Genomic DNA, 19,040 nt, shown 5'->3' with positions numbered 1-19,040 from the left:
TTAAAACCTTGTAAGAGGGCGGCCGCAACGTTTTGTCCGTTAGCACTGTTGCAGGTCGAAACTAATCATTGCAATAACGATCAGATCCTGCCATCGTTTCAAATTGAAACAATTTTCTCATGCAAATTCCCTAATAATTGCATTGAAGAACATGCATATCCAAGTCATGATTTATTTCAAGGATCTACACAAGTTTAAGTTAAATATCCCATAAATAAAACCTTGATCCAACAAACTTCCAACCACTACCCAAATGATACTCATACGAAAAATCGACATCCTATTCGCTATAAGCCCACCCAGCCCAACCCCAGGAGTATAAGAGATTGGCTGCCTAAACCAAAAGCATACAGATTAAGATACAATACTTCTTGTAGGGAGCAACACTAAGGGTTTTTTTTCTTTTTTCTTTTTTTTTTTTTTTTTTTTCAGATTCCTAACCTAAAGCTTACAGATAAGGTTTTTTTTTTAAAAAAAAAAGATTAAGGCTAATGAATGCAGCATGTTAAATTTATTGAACACCACTCCATCTTGCCCAATCCACAAACTGCATACCACCATAAATGTTGTTGGCAAACCTCACACCAACTGTGAAGGCCATTGCCACCGGTGGAATCTTCTTTGCCAAAGGCGAGAATTCGACCACCTGCTCGAGTGCGTTCACAATTTGATAACGAGTGTTGGAAGATACCGCAAGGAAAACACCTGAATCGGGGAAAACAGAAGATTTAGAGTTGCTAAATTAACATGTATAAAAGTAGTCAGCAGGTTGTAGTTGACATGAGGATAGAGCTGAACAGACTGATAAAACTAACGGGGCTATTGGTTAAGCTTTCCAGCAAGAATTTGATATCGGTTCCATGTTGAAACTTGACCAAAACTTATGTTTAATAAAAGTAAATGGGAGGGCCAGTAAGTAAGATACTAAGAAATGAGTGACTTGTGCACCAAACTACGGACTAGGAATCACAATTTAGCTAAATTATTGATGATGTATTAAGCTAAATTGATTCAGATTAATTCAGAAGAACGTGAACCTACTTATATTAAGACAAAACAGATTAGTAAAGTAAAATAGTGAGGATTCAAGGAACAGATAAGATGTATACCCCAGAGAACGGCACTCTGAATGAGAGGAGGCACAGGCACATCCTCATCTGATTTCTTTATACACCTGAATCATTGAATACAGTTCCCAAGATAAATATCAAGACAGAGATATAATGATCGTCTAATGTATAAATAAAAAGCTATTTCAACTTTTTACGGTTATCATAATTCATAATCAAGTATTTCAAACATTGAAATAGGTCTTCAACAACTTGGAGGGGACGGATGACATGATAGATTCAAGGTTCTTTAAGGCAAATATATAACACATGCAATCAGACAACATGTCATTTTCGAAAAGATTCAAGGGACAAATAAAGAATGATAGAAAAATACAATTCGACAAACTAGAAATAAATACAAAGCAAAAAGCATCAGCTATATCTTTATATCCAAGAAATTATAAAATTAATGATTAAAGCGATACAAAAAAATTGGAATCTTATGCCTATTTCAAAGCAGATTCTGTACTTGTATATTTTACTATCATTTTAGAACTGTCATATTCAACTCCTCGGTTAACTGTAATTGTTTAGTGTGTCCTACATCAATCGGTCTATAATCAATCATCAGAAATGGATTGTGACAATGGTACATCTGTTCTAAAAACACACATCAGTCGAAGAACAAATCAAAGTTTCATGGGTTGATCAACACCAACAGGTGAACTTCTTTTTAAGGTAAACAACTACATGACCAATTTAAAAATATAGGGTAGTCTAATAATAGTAGAAAACAAGGCATGCAAGACATATTTAAACAAGCTTACCGTTTTGTGTTCATGATCAAATTAGCAATCCCCTGGCCAATGAGACCACATCCAAATCCCACTGAACCATACAAGACACCCTGGACAAAAATGCACCTATGATTATAAGTTAAATCAAACCCCCCAAGAGATACAGCAGTAACAAGAAAAACAAAGCCATACCTCGAAAACTAAGTTCCAAAACAAGATAAAGAAACAAGGATGAGAAAGTAACTTCAATTGCTTTAAAAAAATGAAATCAGTACCTTATAGAAAAATGATGCAATTCGCTGCTTCACTGTGAATTTACACCCGGGCCTTTCAGCTTCAAAAACACTGCAGAGGCAAAAAAAAAAAAAGGGTAATTAATTATAGAAGTCAAGATGGAGCGTGGAAATTCTAAATTCGAGAATGGTCAGCAAATTGAGGCCAAATCTTGGAGAGACTGATTTTCCGTCCAATGTTAAGAAAATATCATCTCATCTTCAAAAGAAAAAAATATATACTAAACAAAGTAGTGGCTCAAGAAACTTTGTCGAGCATACAGCAGCAAGAACTAAATAAAATATAAAAGAAGGTAACACAGGGAACTACAAGTCTGGAAGTTTGTAATCTAATCTTTTGCCTCAAAATATTGAAATAAAAAAAAAAAAAAATTAACTTATAAGGGTACTGAAAATTTCATCATAAAACGTGTCATGTGATATTAACCTGCTAGGAAGAGAAGAATAAGCACGCTGCATTTGTCCTAATAAACCTCTTGATACAGGCCGCTGTCCTATACGAGCATATGGTGCTAACATACCAACCAAAGCAATGTCAACCACAACACCAACCAAAAGATCAGCAGCAAATAACTCAAACTCTGCCCAGAAATTCTCTCCCCTTTTCTGAACTTCAGCAAATGTAGCACAGCATGAATCTATGACCACCTGCATCAGCAAAGATCATCAGATCCATTAATTGGGAATTGTATTTTACAATTAATCAACAAGTCATCTGAATTGATCAAAGAGAACTGTCAAGGTATGGTATCCGTTAGAACATATAATCAAGGGCCTCAAATCCTGAATTTAAATGCCAACAATGTGATTTCTCTCGCTGCTATAAATGCCAACAATTAGCAACTATAGGAGAAAATTAACTCATTGCTAACAATGCAAAACTACAGCGAGAGTTGTGGATCATTAGCTTGCATTGAATTTTAATAACACCAAAACAAACCTCTGTTCCGACTTTAAAAAGAAAAGAAGGATCTGCTAGCATTCGGTCACGAAACATGGAGCAGGAATTCATCAAGAAGCCTAACAACCAACCTGACCCCTGTAAAACACCAAAAGAAAATTTCCTTCATTATTTTGATAGATATTTGTTTTCAAAATAAGAAAAAAAAAATCATCTTTATGCTCAAGCAAAAAGCAATCATACACCACCAATTTTGAAAGGATGAAGGGGAGAAGGATTCTAACTGATATATACATGAGGGAAAATAGAGAGATTTAGAGGAGAATCATGGTGACAGGGCAGTGAAACTAATGATTTGTTCAATCATATGAGAAAAGTTTCACATATTCAACACAGTTTCATTCTCAAAAACGTACTTCATGTCCCACAAATCAACAAAATCTCTTGAGGTTGCTGAATTTACAGCTGATAACAATTGCTTTGTTGAATTTCACCCTAAAGAACAGTGAAACAAATAAGGTAATCCTGCAAGGAGTTGTTAAAACAGCAAGCACAAGAGCGACAGGCATGCAACAGTTTCAAGTGCTACGCATGATGCTTTCGATTCATTTACTTTCACGAACTTGAGAAATGGATTGTACCTGCAAGTCCAAGTAACGCTGAAGAAAAACTTCCCGTATCCCGGTTGCCTTAGCAGCCTCGAGCATATCCTCAGGAAGTCTAACTCCTCGAGCGTCAGCCTCCTTGATCACGTCGTCGAATTTCAATATCCGTCCAAACTCCCTCTCCTCCTCGCCATCACCATTTCCATCGCCGCCGTCACCGCCGCCGCCGCCGCTGCCACCAAAACCATTTCCATCTCCTCCAAAACCACCATCCCCACCTATTCGAGATTCAAAATCAGTATCAAAGACCTTAGAGTCCTTCGCCGCCGCGATCGTCTCAGCCGCCGCCTCGGACGAAAAACACTTAAGTGGAATCCGGAAGCTCACATTCGATGAATAATGAAAAGCAACAACCTTAAAGGAGCTCCTGGATTCAGAAGAAGGCCATGTAAAGCATCCCGAAGCTCTAACTTCGAGTTTCGAAGGAAAGGCATCTGGGGTGGAAGTAACGGCGGAATGGATGAGATTGAAGCAGGACGAGGTTACTGACATATTAATGGCAGCTATCTTTGCAAGAACGGCAGGCCCTAGAAATAAATGGTTGACGACTCGAAGAATGTGGAAGAAAAACGATCAAAAACCAAAAACCTAAATTGTGTTTGGAGGAGAAGCAAAAAACAGTAACAAGGAATCGGCGGAAATGATACAGAGAGAAGAAAATAAACATAAATGAAAAATCAAAGGAAAAAGTGTAAAAGAGAACGTCGCCTGAGAGATTCGAACTCTCGCGGGGAAACCCCATGTACTTAGCAGGCACACGCCTTAACCACTCGGCCAAAGCGACTTCAGTTGACAAATGACATGGATAGTCATTGTTTTTAATTATCTTTATATGAAAAAATTTGGAAAAAGTTATAAAATAGTCGTCGCCTGAGAGATTCGAACTCTCGCGGGGAAACCCCATGTACTTAGCAGGCACACGCCTTAACCACTCGGCCAAAGCGACTTCAGTTGACAAGTGACATGGACAGTAATTGTTTTTAATTATCTTTATATGAAAAAATTTGGAAAAAGTTATAAAATAGTCGTCGCCTGAGAGATTCGAACTCTCACGGGGAAACCCCATGAACTTAGCAGGCACACGCCTTAACCACTCGGCCAAAGCGACTTCTGTTGACAATTAACATGGACAATAGTTATTTTTTATTAACTATAGATGAAAAAATTTGGAATGTCTTGGGAAAAAAAATAAAATAGACGTAACCTGAGAGATTCAAACTCTCAGCTCGCGAGAAACCCTATGTACTTAACAAGCACACGCCTTAACCACTCCGCCAAAGCGACTTCAAGCGACCCATGTACTTAGTAGGCACACGCCTTAACCACTCCGCCAAAGCGACTTCAATTGATAGCTGACATGGATAATATTAATTTTTAATTAATTTTAAATGAAAAAATTTAAGAAAATAAAAAATCATCCATATACTTAGCAGGCACACGCCTTAACCACTCGGCCAAAGCAACTTCGGTTGATGACATTTTGCAGTCAAAGTAAAAATATTCGATACTCTTACAAAAATATTTTCTTGTATGACATTTTCTCTCTTGTTTTGGTGTATATATTTAGGGTTTTATTAAATTAGAATAATATAAGAATTATTGATTCGATTACTAATATTAAGATGTGTCCAAAGAAGGGAAAGTAAAAGACAGAAACGTAGTAGATTTTAGTTGTATTCTCCCTTGGACTTTGTAGTAGTCCAAGCTTGAAATTCAATCATTTTACATATAACACCGAGTCTTCCCCCCAACAGGGCTTACACTGCTACTACTACACATATTCTTCGCCTATCCCCACCACAACTAACACATTTCAAAATCAAGAACAAAAAAAAAAAGAAAAAATGTTACCAATGTGGGACTCTCATCCATCAACATATACTTATAATCTCAGAAAAGAATACAAATAAAACTCCTTCACTGTAACAGCATCATCGTCACACTCTCTACCTAGCTAGATGCAGCTGGTTTTGATGTTGCCTGCTTCACTGCCTCTGCGTATGTTCGATGTTGGTAGGTCAAAGTCGATTCCAGCAGGTCCCAGAGCGATGTCTTCGGGTTCCAACCTGAAGGAAAATACGTTAAATATTCGTGCAAGTTTATTAAGATCGCTATTCAGAGACAAAACGAAATGAGATGTGCATCATACCGAGTTGCTTGTTGATGATGGTCATGTCAGGAATTCTCTTATCACTGTCGTCATAGCCCACGCCATAGAATTCTTCAGAGCTTATATCGATTGTCGGGGTCTCGAGCGAAGGTTCCCCGCTTACCTTTGCATAAACCTGCACGAGTGCAAAAGCGAACTTAGCTTAACTTTCTTCATCCAACAATAGCAAATAATAATAATAATAGAATTTTAAAAGCAGATACGATTTGGCACCTTGGTCATCATTTCAGCAAGCTGCTTCACTGTTACTTCATTGTTGGGGTTGCCCACATTGAAGATATGGCCATTGGCCCTTGCTGGGTTTTCCTGAACAAAAATACACAACAATTCAGATATGTCTGCTTCAAACTTTAGGTTGAAGAAGAAAGAAAAACAGAAGGTAAGTAAGTCATACAATCATCAAAAGAACTGCTTCAATGGCATCCTTAATGTATATGAATGTTCTTTGGGATTGACCGCCATCCACAAGCTTCAGTGGCTCGTGTCGAAGGAGATTCTACATTATATCATAAAAGGAAACACAGTCAAGAGTTTGAAACAAACTGGAAGCCAAAGAAGCAAATTAACAGAACATACATTGCTAAAGCAAGCTAGAACCCTGGGAACGCCCTCACTTGGGCCATCAATGCCAGGAATGAAGTCCATCCTTGGTCCGATCCAGTTGAATGGTCTTACAATTGTAAAATCCATCCCATTTTCAGCACCCTCAGCTGGGAAAGAACAAAGGCTAAGAAGAACTGCAGTTTCCAAGTATTGATTCCCATGAAGCAACAGAGTACACAAGAAAACTAACCATAAATCAGCCTCTCAATCAATTGTTTCGCACATGCATACGACCATCTTTGCTTCTCAATGGGACCGAAGATGCAAGGAGAAGCATCCTCACTCAAAACATAATATGCCGGATCCTATCATAGAGAAATTACAACACAATGGTTCAGCTCATTCTCGACAATTACGCTATCATGTAAGGATACGATGAAAAGTAGCATTAGAAATCGCTGTCATCTATGAACATGTAATTTTCAAATCAGAGAATTATTTCAATCTGGAAACTAGTTTCATGGCAAAATCAATGAGTAGAATGTCGGTTGTAATCTACATTTCAACCAAACTGTTGATCAAAGAATACAGAAATCCACATCCTCATGCAAACCAAGATATGTTGTATAGAATGTTCAATCATTTGTGAAGGGGCATTGACGGTTCAATTTAAAGATCTAATAGAATTTTCTTACTGCAACATGTTTACTCTCATTTCAAGTCAAATCCTGCAAATCTTCCATGGCGATTCAAAGAAAGTTCCGTAACGAGGGAGAAATTGAAACAAAATGGCACGTATATTGAATCTCCAGAGTACATATTCATAGCAATTCCATCGAAAGAGTAAGGAAAATGAATATAGATCAAATGAATTGACGCAATTTATAATAAGAGGAAAAGGAAAGTAGAAAGAGATGGCTTACCTGACGAAGAGGGCTATCTTTTGGAAGAAAGCTTCCAATTGTCTTACCATAGACTTCGCAAGTTGAAAAGTGAATGAGACGCTTGTTGTTGCCAGAACAGTATTTAACCTTCGAAAAGAGAGCACATAAAATCAAATCAAACGATAACCTAATCCTTTGAATTAAGAAGTAAAAATATCAAGAAAGAAAAAGATGAACAAATCGCGTACACACCACAGGAATTGCGTCGATGAAATTGCTGTAAATGGTGTCAAGTGGTCGCGTATTGTAGTCCGCCGGTGTACAGATCGCAGCAAGATTTATCGTCTGCATCACGCAAAGAAAGATTCCAATCACAAAACATCTCATAAAACACAAATTTAATGACAAAACCCGCAAGAACAAGAACGAGCATTAGCACAGAACTAACAATAAACTCAAAGAAGAACCAATTCTTCAAACTACACAGAACAAGAAATGAACAATTCTTTCAAGAAGAATGAATATTGAAAAGCTCAGGAATCACAAGAGTCGAACCAGATCTGCCATTCGAACGAGACTCTCGAGCCTGGAATCGTTCTTGATATTGAGACGGTGGAACTGGATGCGATCGGCCCAGGGTAGGGAATCGGGCTCAAGAAGGTGCTTAATCTTGTCATTGTAAACATCAAGAGCAAGCACCTTGTGAGGGGTTTCAGCCATGAGCTTCTCACAAAGGTGAGAGCCAATGAACCCACCAGCGCCAATCATGCAAATGGTGATCGGCTTAATCGGGTTGCCGTCCAGATCTACTCTGTTCTGGGACGCCATTGTTGCTACTCTGCAAATCTAAAGTGAAGATCCCGCGTTGTGCCTGCAAGAATCTTTGAAGACAGAGGAGAAGAAGCTTGAAGAAAAGATCACAAAATTAGAAAATGAGGAAATGGGTTGTGACTTGTGAGAGAAGAATTGAGAGGCTGAGCGTATTTATGGACATTGAAGGAATGGGAATACCAGAGAGCGAGAGAAAAGGCGGACGACAGGCGAGTGTGCGAAAGATCAAATACCTCTGTTCTTCCACCGGTGAGTATGAAAATATACATACTCGCTCTCCGAGACCTGACACGTGTTTTCCAGGAATTAGATTAAATTTTATAGAAATTCCATTAATAGCACCGGAAAAGTTTTGCAGTCTAATTTTAGTACTAACACTTTGAAGATTAAGCCATGCTAATCATTTGGGACGTCCATTAGTTACAAGATTAGGGATTAAACTCCTGTTTTAAACTTATTTACTTCTCATTATCCATATTTCTTTTTTACCGTTACTTTTTTACCCTTTAAATCTCTAAATTATGCATTTAAAATCTTATAAAATTTAAATATCAAACATTTACAAGTGCCAGATACTGTAGTTATCTACACATATCTTCATATAGTACATTTTGGAGCATTTTAGCTTTTGCAGGTGTAGACACAATTTTGGTGAACGGTCATACACCCCCGTACTGACCCAATATGAAATGGTAAAGACCTATCTAAGATGACAGCATGTGAAAGGGACAACACGTCCTAGACAAGTAAGATCGGGATATGTATCATGTGGCCATTGACAACACGCCTTAGACATGCATGAGCGTGACATTCTCCCCCACTCAATTGGTTGATGTTCCAATCAATCGACTCGGACAATGTTGGGACATATGTCATGCTTTAGGCAAGCATGCATGACTGTGACATCCTCCTCTACTCAATTGATTGACGTCTGTGTCAATCAACTCTTCACAACCAGCAGAAGAATAATAAATAGAGGGTTGAAAAATTAAATATAATTTAAAAACAAGTAAATGTCAATATTCTACATTTGAGTGAATTTTTAACAAATTCAGAAATTAATTTGGTAATAATTTAAAGTAGAAAAAAGCTATTAATATACTTTCTTTATTAGTACTTGGAAGCCGATTATAAAAATATTTCAAACAGAACAGGAAAAAATTAGTTGTATATATTTATAAAACTATATATAAAAAAATTAAAATTAATTTTGTGTTTTATTTTATTTTTTAAAATTGTGTTTTTTCTTAATATTTATCTACCATTAATTTAACATTTTAAAATATATTTATATATATTTAAACTATTAATCAAATTAAAACAAAAAATCAAAGGTTTGTAGGTGAACAAAAAAATTTATTTATTTAATAGTTTTTTATAAAGTATAAAAATTGGGATTAACCCAATAATAATAAATTATAATGGGTACTAAAAGAAGCTTATGGGGGATTTTTCGTGTATGAAGAAGAAAAAAAGTTAGTCAAATTGAGTGTCATGTGGGCATAATGTGCATATTAGCTTCAGCATTAGCTGTCTTTGTGTCCTGCATATGCTCATGTGGGTTCACGTTTGTTCCTTTTATTTTTATACGAACAGAAAAAAAAGAAAAAATTTTAAATAACAATAATACACTAAATCCTCAATCTCTGCGAAAAAAACATATTTGGATTTTTTTCAACTTTTTCCTCTATTTTTAGAAGATTTTAAGGTTTTTTTTTCCTTCTAATTTTATGAAAAATATTATTATAGGTATTGGAAATTTGTTGTAGGGGGAAATCGAAGAATTTCAGCCCGTTCTTTCAACAAATTAGCACGTGCATTAATTATTCGGTTCTTAAGAGGAAGAGTCCTACACGATCGTCAAATTCACTTATTTAAGAGTATGTCTCACGTTTCAACGAATAGGTCTTGTAGTTTAAAAGTTTAATAAATGCAACCACCTTGATCGTAATAGTAGCTAGACTGCAAGATAAATGACTTGTTTGATCAACTTGAAATATATTTGTCAAATAGTCGTTGAGATCAAAAGAAGAAGCGATAATAAGGAAAATAGACCTTATGATTGGGAGAGAGTCAGAAATTTGTTACTCGAGCTTAAAGAGGAGAACCAATGAAAGGGACGGTTGAGGTTGTGATGATGTTGGGGTCGATTAATAATAAAGTTTGAAAAATATATTTCAATAGTCATTCCTCCCGATAAAATATTGATGGGAATACAAAGTTAAGCAGATGTCTTATCCCTAACTACGCTAAGAACTACGATGCTAGACATTAAGTTGTTAACTGCAAGCCGAACGCATCTAATAGAGTTTGAAGAATTTCTAGTCACGTTTGTCGTATGTATTTTATGTCTCCGAAGAATTAATTTTAAATTTTAAATTAAAAAAAAAAAAAAATTATTATGTAAGAACTAATATTGATTTAGCTATGTACTTTCAAATTTCACCATTCTTTTATAGTTTATAAATATTTAAATAACTGTTAAATTTGTTAAAAAAAAAAGTTTAAAAAGTGGGGTCCACTGCCAGCACTAGCTTAGTAGCTTGCTCTGTCATCGCTTAGGATCTAATCGCTCTGTGCACCGACAGACAGCTAAGAAATGCAGACTTTGAGCCACGCTCCCAAATAGCGCGTTAGGAGCACGCGCCTAATGTCGGCTATCACATACCCAATAAATAATAATAATTTTTTCCTGTGTGGTGGCTGGTTGTTCTTTTCCAATGCCTTTTCCTTTTTCCAATACTATAATTTTCATGCCATAAATTCTATTTTTAATTTTATTTTATTATTGTGGTTGTGATCTCAAATATTTAGTTTTAATCTATTTTGGTGGTTTATTAGTGACTTAAATTACCCAAATAAAATTCATTATCTAACTCAATCCAACCTCAATTTGAATTATCGTTTATATATTTTTTAAATTATTCTAAAAAATTATACTTATTATAATATATGTTACACTAATAATTAAAATTTTATAAAATTTAAATATTAAACGTTTATTAATCTCTATTATAAATATAAATTATTTTTAATTTTTATAAAATTTTAAAAATAAAATACGATTTGATTGGACATGAACAGACGCACTTCTCCAGAGATTAGAGCTTCTATTGCATGAGAGCATAAAAGGACAAAATTTATACTCTTGACAATCAAGTACGAGTGTTTATATGACTTGAGAATTCGACTAACCCGAACAATCCAACCCTAACTATAAATGTGGAGTTTGGTTAATTTTTTTTGTTTAGTTCGGGTTAATCTTTTGGGAAACAAAAAATTCACGTAGATTTGCAAGTTGATACCTTTTCTTGCAAAGATCTCGAAAACAGGGTTACAATTCAACTAAACTCTCGTAGCTTTACTCTTGGTTTCCAAGGTATCATACCATTGAGAAGTAATATTTTTTATTTATAAAATCAAGATATTCTCTTTAATTATCCAACCTATGATTCTCTTCCAACAATCTTTTTTTCGAATAAAGTACACCATAGAACCTTCTCTAAAGTCAATGGAGTCCTCGAACATCCTTGTTTTTTAAATATATAACACGACAGTGACATAACAGAGCAGTTGGAAAGCAAATAAGGGTGCGTAACACGAAATCGCGAATTCCAAACAATTGGTGAACTAAGAAACTTTATAAACCTTTAAATATGGATTATAATATAAGTTGATACATACCAAGCTGTAAATGATCAGATTTCTTGAGCGTATGAACTTTACAAACCATTTAAATCTCTGTTCTTAGCTATTATTTTTCGAGCAACCTCACTGGACACTCATGGATGTGACTTGTTTAGCCATTTTCTTCCTTCTCCTTGCGCCTGTGAGCCAATCTCTGGCAAATGGGCAGCCACTGGTTCCTGCAATGTTCACATTTGGGGACTCTGTTCTTGATGTGGGCATCAACAATCACCTCAAAACCCTCATTAAAGCTAACTTTCCCCCTTATGGGAGAGATTTTGTTACTCACAACCCCACTGGAAGGTTCTGCAATGGAAAACTTGCCTCAGATTTCACTGGTGCTTTCAATTTTAGAACCTAGTTTCATTTACTTATGTTTATATACGCTATCTAAGTCCACTGTTAATAGATATTCTATGTGTTGGCCCGTTATGTTCAGGCCTACAAATAACTTTTCACACTCTTATAAAGAATGGTTGGTTCTCCTCTTCAACCAATGTAGGATCTTACACACCGTCCGATGTTTGACTCTGATACTATTTGTAACGGCTCAAACTCACCACTAGTGGATATTGTCTTTTTGGGTTTTCCCTCTAAGAGCTTCCTCTTAAAGTTTTAAAACGCGTCTGGAGAAGCCCTTGAAAGGAACGTTGGGTCTTTAAGGGGATGGATTGTGAGATCCTACATCAGTTGGGGGGAAGAATGAATCTGCTTTATAAAGGAGTGAAAACTTATCTCTGGAGACACGTTTTAAAAACCCTGAGTGAAAGTCCAAAGAGAACAACTTGTCCACGAGTCCATCATCTAATAAATTCTTTTGTTGCCTTGTGAACAGCTGAGTACTTGGGATTTACATCTTACCCACAAGCTTACCTGGGAGAAGCAGGAGGAAAGAACCTCCTGATTGGAGCAAGCTTTGCCTCAGCTGCTTCCGGATACCTTGACACAACAGCACACCTATATGTAATACTACTATAAATCAAAAGTTTAAATATCGTACATCTGCTATGGTTCAAGCCCACTGCTAGTAGATATTGTCCTTCCTCTCAAGATTTTTAAAACGTGTATGCTAGGAGAGTCCCTCTCCAATAGATATGGGATCTCACAATCCACTCCTCTTCAGGGCCCAGCGTCCTCGCTGGCACTCGTTCCCTTCTATGTGAACCATGAGGGGAAGCTCGAAAAGAAAAGCTTAAAGAGGACAATATGTACTAGTAGTGGACTTGGGTCGTTATAGTATCGATCTTGGACACGGCTCCTATATTAATAACATGTTTGGCCTTGTGGTACTGTAGAATGCTCTTTCCCTAACGCAGCAGCTGGAATACTACAAGGAGTATCAGAACAAAGTAGCAGAATTTGCTGGCAAACCCAACGCTTCAGCCATCATATCTGGTGCTATTTACCTTGTCAGTGCGGGGAGCAATGACTTTCTGCAGAACTATTACGTGAATCCTCTAGTTTACAAGAAATATACTGTTACTCAGTTTGCTGACATTCTCATCGCCTCCTGCATCAACTTCATTCAGGTTTTGCCCTTCCTCCTCGACACGAATATTTTAGAGAAAGTCCAAAAAAGATAATATCTGCTAGCGGTGGACTTAGATTGATACAAATGATATCAGAGCCAGTCACTGACCAATGTGTCAGTGAAGATGCTGGCCCCGAAATGGGTGGATTGTGAGATCCCACATTGGTTAGAGAGAAGAACGAAACATTTATTATAAGGGTATGGAAACCTCTACCTAGCAGACACGTTCCTTAACAGAAAATCCGAAAAGAAAAGTTTAAAGAAGATAATATTCGCTAGCAGTGAACTGTTACATAAACTAACTCATGTTTTTAGAATCTTTATGCATTGGGAGCACGGAGGATTGGAGTGACAACATTACCACCGCTTGGATGTCTTCCGACAGCCATAACAATCTTTGGATCTGACAGCAATGAGTGTGTGGGGAAGCTAAACAATGATGCAGTTTCATTCAATAGCAAGCTCAATGCCACATCTCAGAGCTTGCATGCCAACCTTCCTGGCCTCAATTTGGTTGTCTTGGACACTTACAAGCCTCTCTATCAACTTGTCACAAAGCCGGCTGAAAACGGTATGCCATTTAGTCTAATTGCTCATACAATATTCACGTCGGCTGGAGAGAGGAACAAAACATTTCTTATACAAGTATGAAATTTGTCTCTAGTAGACGTGTTTTAGAACCGTGAGACTGATGACGATGTGTAACGGGCCACAGTGGACAATATCTGCTAGCGACGGGTTTGAACTGTTACAAATGGTATTAGAGCCAGACATCGAACTGTGTGTTAGTGAAGACACTAGCCTCCAACGGGGTGGATTGTGAGATCCTACGTTGGTTGGAGAGGGGAACAAAACATTCTTTATAAAAGTGTGGAAATCTCTCCCTAGTAGACATGTTTTAAAACTGTAAAGCTGATGACGATACATAATGAGGCCAAAACGGACAATATTTGCTAAACTGTTACAAATGGTATTAGAGCCAGACATCGAGCGGTGTGCTAATGAGGATGTTGGCCCCTAAGGAGGGTGGATTGTGAGATCCCACATCGGTTGGAGATGGGAACAAAGCATTTCTTATAAATGTGTGAAAACCTCTTCCTAGTAGACGTGTTTTCCAATCGTGAGGCTGACGCCGATACGTAATGGACCAAAACGGACAATATCTACTAGATTGTTACAAATGGTATTAGAGCCAGACATCGAGTAGTATGCCAACGAGGATGTTAGCCCCTAAGGGGGTGATTGTGAGATCCCACGTCGGTTGGAGATGGGAACAAACCATTCTTTATAAATGTGTGGAAACCTCTCCCTATAGACGTGTTTTAAAACCATGAAGCTGACGACAATACATAACGAGCCAAAACGAACAATATATGACCATTAGGGCCCACGACGTGTTATTAACTCGTGATCTCGTGCATAAATTTGTGTAGGTTTCTTCGAGGCAAGGAAGGCGTGCTGTGGCACAGGCTTGCTCGAGACATCAATCCTATGCAACAAAGAATCGGTAGGGACATGTGCGAACGCATCTGAATACGTGTTCTGGGATGGATTCCACCCATCAGAAGCTGCAAACAAGTTCTTGGCCGATAATCTACTCCCCGCTGGCATCTCTCTCATTTCATAAATCATACGCCTCACTGCCCCAAAGTTGTTGTCTCTCTACTTTTTATCGTATGAAAGTTATCTTATTTATAATCAAATAAATTATAAATATATAAAAAAAGTAATAAATAGAGATACGTAAGGTAAATATTTGCCTTTTATAAAATATTAAATATAATATATATGGTAAACTATAATTTATTAATAAATATCCTTAACACAAGTAAGTCCACTATGTTGTCTTCTACGGTTCTCCTTCTTCATATACTTGCTTTAGCTTTGGTGTTATGATATACAATGCCGATCACTAATTGATATTGTCCATTCTGACTCGTGACGTATGATCTCACACTCTTAGACATGTCAAAAACTATATTAGGTTCATCCGACATGCTCGAAACTCAAAGCATTGGCCCATATGACACAATGGCTACCTTCGAGGCCCACAGTTAAGAGTTATATATATATATATATATATATATATATATATATTTTGCCTTATTATAAAATATTTACGTCTTTCGGGTCGGAAGTGAACTTATTACAACTATGTATACTCTCGGTCAACAAAATAACGATTTTTATTTCTTTTTATTTTGATAATATATGAGATGGAAGGATTCAAACCTCTAATCTCTTGATCGATGATGTATATATATTTATGGAGAAGTAATAAAACTTGTGTAGTGAGCCCAATAAGAATTCACAAATGGGCCAGCAGGCCTTACTAAAGAGCTATATTGGGCCAGGCCCAGATAACGGTCCGGTTATTGCGTACCAATATCGATCTCACCGGTGGTGACTCAGGAGCAGTCCGTTCCCGCGGTTTGCAGAGATTGACCGTACAGTTTTCCGATTAGGGTTCATCAGAGAATCAACAGAGAGTGTGAAGACGATACCGTGAGAGAAGGCGAATCGACCACAGACATGTTTGGGTTGAAGCGATTAGTTCCTCATGCTTGCTCGATTCGAGCTTCTTTAACAATGCAGCTCTCTGGTTACCAGGAAAAATTCCTTGTTTTTCCTTCGCAGCACTTAGCTCAGCTGACTTCCAATCGCTTCCTCGACATTTATCAGGTACCTTGATTACTTTTCTTAGCTTCCATTAGGTTTTGAGAATATGAAACGAAATTTATTTAACAAAAATGGTGGATATTTTGACTTTTTTTTCTTTGGTTGCTCTTTCGACGAAGAATTTTACTCTTTTTGTTGTTGAAAGATAATTGTACATGACCGAGAACATCTGACGTGAATTTATAACTGATTGCTTAGTTCTGTTTCTTAGAACTGGTTGAAAATACTCGTTCATGCCTGTTATATGTTTTAGATTCTTCTTGATGCAGTTATTCGGATAAGTAAAAGGGTAATATGTGTGTGTCATATTAAGATTTCTTTTTCCTGATGTTTGCAGCTTGGAAACAAAACAGCCATTGAGAAAGAGCGCGCTCGACTGTAAGTTGCATTACAAAGCTGTAGGCAATTGATTAACTGAGACCAAAAATTATCAAGAAGCTTTGTTGATTTAAATTGTGACAGTGCAGATGAAATGAACAGAGGATACTTTGCTGATCTTGCAGAGCTTAAGCAACATGGTGGAAAGGTAATATATTAGTTTTGATGACAAGTCGAGTTAAATTTTAAATGGTAGTGTAAGGTTTTTTTTCTCGAATTTTAATTAATTAAAGCCGAGTTTGAAGATTGCAGCAGCTAACAAGATTCTGATTCCGGCTATGGCTGCTGTAAAATTTCCCGAGTTTGAAGTGAGCTATTCTGATGGTAAATCGTTGAAGCTACCCATTAAATTCGATGCTAATGAGGTCGAAGGCAATAATTCGGCATCGGCCTTGCCTGTGGCCACATTACTGTGTCTTTCTTTCAGAGAAAGCTCCCAGGTACATTTTGGTTTTGTTATCATCCGTTGTGTTGGTTGACATGGATACAACATGTTAAGTTTATAATAATCTTTAATATGATGACAGTATTGTATCATTAATTAGGATTTTGAAGTGTCCTTTTCCATTCCCAATTCTTATTTCTCTCCAAGAGATTTGAATTTTCAGTTATCTGGAAAATGGATAAAATACAATTATATATACACTGTGATCTTTTGTCATGTCCGGAAGGATCCTGAAAACTTTTAAATCAAATGGCCTACGTATCTCTGTGATCTTTTGGGATAAGCTATACTTTATTCTGGATTGGTGGCTAACAACATTTGGATCGGTGGCTTTAAAGATATTAGTTTGAATTAAAGCTTTCTTCATTGCGTTGATCAGTGTCAATCCAAGTGGTTGGATGCTACATATTTAAAGAGTTAATGTAAAAAAGCAGAGTTAATTGCCTTCTTTTACTTTATTTTGTTAGGAGAAACGTTGTCTCACTGATAAGAAGTGGTATTGCCCCTTTTTCTTTGTCTAATAGCGTTAGAGTTTCAGAATTTCAAATAAAATGGTTCTGAAATAAACTACTTAAATGCACTAAAATAAGCTAGCAAACTTCATATTCAAATTTTGATGCTGTTTGGGAATGGTATTAAAAAGTTCTCAATTCTTTTAGGACTGGTATCTGTTCTTTATTGTTAACTTATTTAGACAGTCCAAACTTTGAATGTTGTTTTAGCTGAGTTGTGCTCAAACATTCTTTGATTTAAGAAGAGTCTTCAAGTATTCTTTAGAATAATAAATCAAATCAAATCAAATAAAATAAAGGCTATGCAGCACAATACTCTTTTAAACAATGAAGTATTCTCTTTTAGCCCATTATAAATCTGTTTAAAAGAACTTTTCCCTTGGAAGTACGTCCAAACAATACCTTGCTTTCCATTCACTTCCTTTGAATGAGCAATTGAGTTAGACAGGCATGCTTGCAAATCATTAAATTGATCAAGAAAAGAGGTGTGTTGGTATCATCATCATATCTTCCTTTTACCTTTGCAGGCCATGATTAATTCTTGGAGTGCCCCTTTTCTTGATGCCTTTTCGAGTTCAAAGAATGTCCAGTTATACGAGGTAACGTAATTCCATAACTAATTATATTTGGTCCAACCATACGTAATGTGACCATTTTCTGTTGCAATTTAAAAATTTAGAAACTTCGGCATTCTAATCAGAATGCAGATGCTGTTCTATGTGTGTAGAAACTGAATTTGTAATGTTATGGTTCTGTTAACAGCATTTAGAATTTTCACTTGCAAGGTTTCATTTATAGACTCGTGGTTGTTATGTCGGAATCCAATTAAGAAATTGCTTCTTCGGCTGATGAGGAAATCCAGTGACAATGCACTGAATGATTCACTTCAAAGGAAGATTGTATACTCGTTTGGCGACCATTATTACTTCAGAAAGGAGCTGAAAATAATAAATCTTCTCTCTGGGTATGAGTTTTTTCATTTCCTTGCCTTCCTTTCCGTTTTCCTCAGATAAATCAATAAAGTAAAGTGATACAAATATTCTTCGTGAACTTTTTTTTTCTTCTTTTTGCTTCTTAGGTATATATTTCTGCTTGACAAATTTGGTAGAATAAGATGGCAAGGGTTTGGATTGGCAACTCAAGAGGAGGTGTCATCTCTTCTTTCATGCGCGTCACTTCTTTTGGAAGAGAAATAAGTGAGTGATCTAAAATTAACTTGATCTGAAAAAGTCACTTCTTTTGGAAAGTTTTTTTTTTCTCAATTTCTCATTGTTTATATTTACTTTAAATAAAAAAAATTAACTTGATCTATTCAATGTTCTTCAGAACTTATCCTCCATAAAATGATTTGGGGTCGGAAGTCTATTTTCTGACGATGCAGCAAGAAAAATTATCAGATGATTACTGGAATGGGTATTTATCAATAAGGATGATCTGATATTCAAATGGTGTGAATTAACGCCAAGGAAAGATTTTGTGAGTTAATTTCTAGAAAGCAACTATTATATATATTAAAGTCAAGTTGTCAAATGTAAGATGACGACTCTTTTTGTTATATAATGTATACTCATTTTATTTCCAAGGTTTTGTTTGTAATTTCACGTGTTGGTTTATTTTCGTGGACGCCTAGGTTAATGCTATAGAAAATAAATTATTAGGTATAATCGCCCTA

General features: G+C 36.4%; 4 protein-coding genes and 3 non-coding genes across 8 annotated transcripts; 2 read left to right on the top strand and 5 right to left on the bottom strand.

The window, feature by feature from the left end:
- Window positions 1-156: 156 nt before the first annotated feature.
- Window positions 157-4,366, bottom strand: RER1 (reticulata-related 1). Its single transcript, XM_023678870.2, has 7 exons — window positions 3,685-4,366; window positions 3,083-3,181; window positions 2,570-2,790; window positions 2,125-2,194; window positions 1,880-1,959; window positions 1,110-1,174; window positions 157-705 (listed from the first exon to the last, which is right to left on the bottom strand). The coding sequence occupies exons 1-7, from the start codon at window positions 4,198-4,200 to the stop codon at window positions 512-514; spliced, it is 1,245 nt and encodes a 414-aa protein (XP_023534638.2). The 5' UTR covers window positions 4,201-4,366; the 3' UTR covers window positions 157-511.
- Window positions 4,367-4,410: 44 nt separating this feature from the next.
- On the bottom strand, window positions 4,411-4,492 carry TRNAS-GCU (transfer RNA serine (anticodon GCU)). The gene has a single exon. It is a non-coding gene; the product is annotated as a tRNA-Ser (tRNA).
- Window positions 4,493-4,572: 80 nt separating this feature from the next.
- Window positions 4,573-4,654, bottom strand: TRNAS-GCU (transfer RNA serine (anticodon GCU)). Its single transcript has one exon. It is a non-coding gene; the product is annotated as a tRNA-Ser (tRNA).
- Window positions 4,655-4,734: 80 nt separating this feature from the next.
- On the bottom strand, window positions 4,735-4,816 carry TRNAS-GCU (transfer RNA serine (anticodon GCU)). The gene has a single exon. It is a non-coding gene; the product is annotated as a tRNA-Ser (tRNA).
- Window positions 4,817-5,351: 535 nt separating this feature from the next.
- On the bottom strand, window positions 5,352-8,309 carry AXS2 (UDP-D-apiose/UDP-D-xylose synthase 2). Its single transcript, XM_023678207.2, has 9 exons — window positions 7,861-8,309; window positions 7,558-7,650; window positions 7,345-7,452; window positions 6,672-6,786; window positions 6,455-6,588; window positions 6,273-6,374; window positions 6,092-6,184; window positions 5,858-5,993; window positions 5,352-5,774 (listed from the first exon to the last, which is right to left on the bottom strand). The coding sequence occupies exons 1-9, from the start codon at window positions 8,131-8,133 to the stop codon at window positions 5,659-5,661; spliced, it is 1,170 nt and encodes a 389-aa protein (XP_023533975.1). The 5' UTR covers window positions 8,134-8,309; the 3' UTR covers window positions 5,352-5,658.
- Window positions 8,310-11,881: 3,572 nt separating this feature from the next.
- Window positions 11,882-15,091, top strand: LOC111796076 (GDSL esterase/lipase At5g22810). The gene is made up of 5 exons (XM_023678762.2): window positions 11,882-12,161; window positions 12,659-12,786; window positions 13,119-13,352; window positions 13,670-13,925; window positions 14,788-15,091. The coding sequence occupies exons 1-5, from the start codon at window positions 11,921-11,923 to the stop codon at window positions 14,979-14,981; spliced, it is 1,053 nt and encodes a 350-aa protein (XP_023534530.2). The 5' UTR covers window positions 11,882-11,920; the 3' UTR covers window positions 14,982-15,091.
- A 660-nt stretch (window positions 15,092-15,751) lies between these two features.
- Window positions 15,752-18,964, top strand: LOC111794906 (ATPase complex subunit). Of its 2 annotated transcripts, none has more exons than XM_023677098.2 (8): window positions 15,752-16,036; window positions 16,371-16,411; window positions 16,496-16,559; window positions 16,657-16,851; window positions 17,896-17,967; window positions 18,154-18,332; window positions 18,447-18,564; window positions 18,695-18,964. In XM_023677098.2, the coding sequence occupies exons 1-7, from the start codon at window positions 15,887-15,889 to the stop codon at window positions 18,562-18,564; spliced, it is 819 nt and encodes a 272-aa protein (XP_023532866.2). In that variant the 5' UTR covers window positions 15,752-15,886; the 3' UTR covers window positions 18,695-18,964. The 2 variants fall into 2 exon arrangements, with proteins under 2 accessions (XP_023532866.2, XP_023532867.1); XM_023677099.2 differs by having other exon boundaries at window positions 15,938-16,036; window positions 16,501-16,559.
- The last annotated feature ends 76 nt before the right edge of the window (window positions 18,965-19,040 follow it).

The sequence above is a fragment of the Cucurbita pepo genome, chromosome 5, assembly GCF_057944985.1.
Source record: "Cucurbita pepo subsp. pepo isolate OVF chromosome 5, ASM5794498v1, whole genome shotgun sequence".
NCBI classification, from domain to species: Eukaryota; Viridiplantae; Streptophyta; class Magnoliopsida; order Cucurbitales; family Cucurbitaceae; genus Cucurbita; species Cucurbita pepo.
Note: the sequence above shows the minus strand (reverse complement) of the source record. Positions and strands in the feature narration are given on the sequence as shown.